The sequence below is a fragment of the Apaloderma vittatum genome, unplaced genomic scaffold (assembly GCF_000703405.1).
Source record: "Apaloderma vittatum isolate BGI_N311 unplaced genomic scaffold, ASM70340v1 scaffold10405, whole genome shotgun sequence".
In the NCBI taxonomy this organism is placed as follows: domain Eukaryota; kingdom Metazoa; phylum Chordata; class Aves; order Trogoniformes; family Trogonidae; genus Apaloderma; species Apaloderma vittatum.
Genome location: NW_009717636.1, coordinates 1 through 3,797, shown reverse-complemented (window position 1 = coordinate 3,797; position 3,797 = coordinate 1). Strand labels below are relative to the sequence as shown.

Genomic DNA, 3,797 nt, shown 5'->3' with positions numbered 1-3,797 from the left:
GAATTATATATAATAAGACTGCCAAATCCAGGTAATAGTGTTCAACCATTCCTAGACAAAAGCGGAAAAGATGGACAAAATGTTTAATACATTTGTTCCAAATTTGTCAAGAAAGTCCATTTATATAGACAAAATAGTAAAACAGTTCATAGGAATTTAAGAAACAAGGCATGTAATTCAGCAATTATTAATTTATCAAATATCACATCAAATCAATTGCTCAATGTTAGTGTTGTAGGAGTATCTTGACAAATAAACTCTTCAAAATGTACCCGCCCAGTCCCACATGCCACTTTGCCTAATGACTTCTAATGCAAAATTAACGCGCTGTTAACTGGCTCAGAAGCAGAACTCATAACATAATTACCAAATCACTCAACAGATATTCGTCCTGGAGTGCTGCAGGAATTGCTCTGGTCTTGTACAGGACTTAATCAAAAAGTTGGATTAAAAAAAAAGTCTTTGAAAATGTAAAGGATTTGTGGTGGGATGTAGAAGAGGAGAGCTGGAAGGAAAGGTCATTTGCCAACACAACAAAGCAGAACAGTTTCTCATCCTCAATGCAAATAAAACATTTGAGACTACTGTAAAGACAGCGCACATTCAGAACAAGAAATGTGTCAAAAAAAAAACAAACTCGGGAAGAACTTTAAACCAAGACTGCACTGGCAGTTTTATAAAAAGAAGCAGCAAGACTCTATGGGAAGCCTCGCGCTGCCCTCTAGAGGCGTCTGGTCAGCAGTGCTTTGGCCCTCGTTTCGATGGCCCAGCACAGGAAAGCCAAAAGGGACTATTAAAGCTCCATCTGCAAAGATACAATCAAATTCAACAGCTCTGGACCAAACTCACAAGTCCCTTAACTTTATCGAATGCATCTTTGGGATTTTATTTTCTTGCCTAAGTTTGTACAAGAAAAGAACTTAAGGACATCAGTACAATGTAATGAGAAGCTCTGTTCAAGCTCAGCATCTAATTTTCTGTGAAAATTTTCCTAAGACTGATGCATATTATGACAGACAAAGCATCCAACAAATTACAGCCGGAAACTTCAATGACAAGAAGTTACAGAGAGCTTTCATAACATCCCAAAACTTAAGATTTCAGTTACTACAGACTAAAGGTTGTAACTGTTGGATGTCAGGTATTTCACTGTTTACTCACTTTGTCTTCTTTCTGTATTTATTTATTCTCAGTAAAAATAAACTGAAATGCAACAAATACTGCGAAGGAAACAATCGCCTTGTTAGCTTTAATGTAACTCAGGCTCTGCTTAAACTCCATTTAGGAGGGCAAAGGTCTCCAAAATATAAAGCCTACAGGTTAACTGAGAGAGGCAATCATCAGCCAATGTTTGCATTTGACTCAGTTTTACATTGTTTAACTTCTATTTCACTAAAGTCTACGTTAGAGAAAAAATAAGCCCCCTCAAAATTAAATGTGTAAGTATGTACACGCAGCATTTAAAAGAAATGCAATATTCTTGAAATCCTCAAATCTGGACCAACCTATTAACAAGATGTGATGATGAAAACAGCTCCTTCTTCAAAAAAAATTATAAAAATTGACTGTAAGTGGTAGGAAGGTCAACTTTAGCATGCAATAACACCACCTCCTGCCACTACTGACCACAAAGAAAAATAACAGCTACAGAAACAGAATACAGTATGAACGCAAAGTGACACAAGAGCCCTGAACACAACTGAAAGTTCCACTGTGGAAGCAGTGCATGAAGTTTGACAGAAGCACTGCCACAGGTATTCGGAGATATAGCTTTAGTATCCGTACGGGACATTTTAAAATGTGACCTAATTTATCTAAGACAGCATAAAGGCAGGAAGAGAAATTATGTGCCCCAAGACAACACCAGATTGACACTTGTCATGTTCTTAAGATATTTCCCCCAGGCAGGCAGGCTGCAAGTCAGAGATGTAAACTCACTCTCTCACCCTGTTCTGGAAGGTCACTAATTGCGACTGTCAGACACTTGCCAAATCTGCCAGCACACTTTTCCAGCTACAAATGGATGATGAGCGCATGCTTGAGTGGGAAGCTTTGCAATGCAGCCGGTCACATCTATGTGCAGCACTTACATTCATCCAGTCCCAGCTGATAAGCCAGGTTCTGCAGGCCACGAACTTTTTCCATCAGGTTAGCTGTAGTGAGGCTCCCCAGCTCTACGAAGAGAGAGAAGTGTGAATTTTAGCACTGCCTGTAGCCCTCTAGGGACAACTTACCCATTCACTGCTTCACAGAGTGCTTTCAAGTCATACTTCTGACAAGACACATTTCCAGTGAACAGAGCACATTCAAAATTCAAGCTGATGCCTCTCCTGATTTTAACATGCTGACAAAAGACCAGCTTTCTCTACTGAAAAAGACAGCCACAGATCCAGTTCATATTGCAATCAGCCACCATTGCAAAGAGCAACTTGTCCCAAATTTTGCAAGTTCTTTTAAGTTCACGTTGCTACGTGAACAAGCTACAAAAGAATATGCAAGGGAAAGGACTTACTACACTTTCATAATGTGTGTTTAAGTGCCCTTCTTGCAGTAAGTTGAAGTTGATTTGTCCCATTTTCCACTCTGGAGCAATTTCTCTGGAATTCAGACAAGATGCAGAGCACACACAAGGATGTTTACTGCAAACTTAACAGCTGCAACATGCAGCAAACCTAGTTAGTCCTTCTGTAACGTGCTCATACAGCCTTATCATTAGATTAGAGCTCATGGAACTAGGAGTGAAGACACATGCACAAAGCATCTCTGAACAAGTCTACAAGTCTAAGCTGCTCACCACGTCTGATCAGCCGAGGCCCTCCTGCTGCTTCTCAAAATACAGGAGGCACTCGCTATACTTAGGCAGTGAGAGGTTGGTAAGGGAGGTAACTGAAATATCTGTAATGTTACACTGCTTCAGCTAAGTCTTGCATGTTTGTTTTGAAAAAGCAGCCTATCACTGATATTTGGATATTCTCTTGGAGATAAGGGAATTAATAAAAAATGTTTATTAACAAGCTAAGAAGCTCCTGAGCTGAAGATTTTGCAAATGTGAGGGCTAGAGATCTGAGGCCAAAGGGCCACCTGCAGAGAATCTGAAGAACAAGCATTTTAAGCCTCTTGCGTACTGAATTCCCATCTGCTTTGGTAACCTTACTTCTTACCCACAGTGTCCTTACTCACCCTTTAACATATCGATATCATCATTTTCTAACTCAGCCATCCACTTGGGAGGAGAGCCTGTAATGGGCTGGTTTGGAAGGAAAAAAGAAAAAAACTCAGATAAGTGCCTTTCTTAGAGTTACACAAAGAACCCTGATCTCATAATTAAAACTAGTTACACTGACAGTAAAAAAATACGAGGGTTCCAGGTGCTCTTTAGAGATATTTTTACATTTAATCTTGTTTTCTAGTTTTCCCTGGAGTTTATTTAGTGTTAAAAACAGCACATCACCACCCAAACACCAAAGCCAGTATGAAAAGCAAGGTTTCCTAAAGTTTAAAAACCTAAGGTTTAACACAAAGCTGCAGTTTCTTCCAAGGTGCACTCCACATTCACAGTCCATCGCATACATATCACAAAGCTGCAATTTCTTCCAAGGTGCAATCCACATTCACAGTCCATCGCATACATACATCACCAGCCCCCAAAGGGCCGTGCTGCCGTGCACCCCGTTACAACCCGGATCCAGGACAAACACGTCACGGCCCGGCGGGCCGGGGGCTCGCGCCAGGCGCGGCACCGCTCACTCACGCTTTTGAAGGAGGCGGCGAACTCGGCGACACCGGGCACTGCGGAG

The 3,797-nt window shown here is 41.0% G+C and overlaps 1 protein-coding gene across 1 annotated transcript in view; it reads right to left on the bottom strand.

The window, feature by feature from the left end:
- Positions 1-3,787, bottom strand: part of LIN52 (lin-52 DREAM MuvB core complex component) — a gene marked incomplete at its 5' end in the record, with an annotated part of 41,758 nt that extends 37,971 nt beyond the window's left edge. The window contains 3 exons of the mRNA XM_009869978.1: positions 2,091-2,174; positions 3,181-3,247; positions 3,752-3,787. Coding sequence (XP_009868280.1) covers positions 2,091-2,174; positions 3,181-3,247; positions 3,752-3,787 — 187 coding nt within the window. The remainder of the gene's footprint in view (positions 1-2,090; positions 2,175-3,180; positions 3,248-3,751) is intronic.
- Between the last annotated feature and the right edge of the window lie 10 nt (positions 3,788-3,797).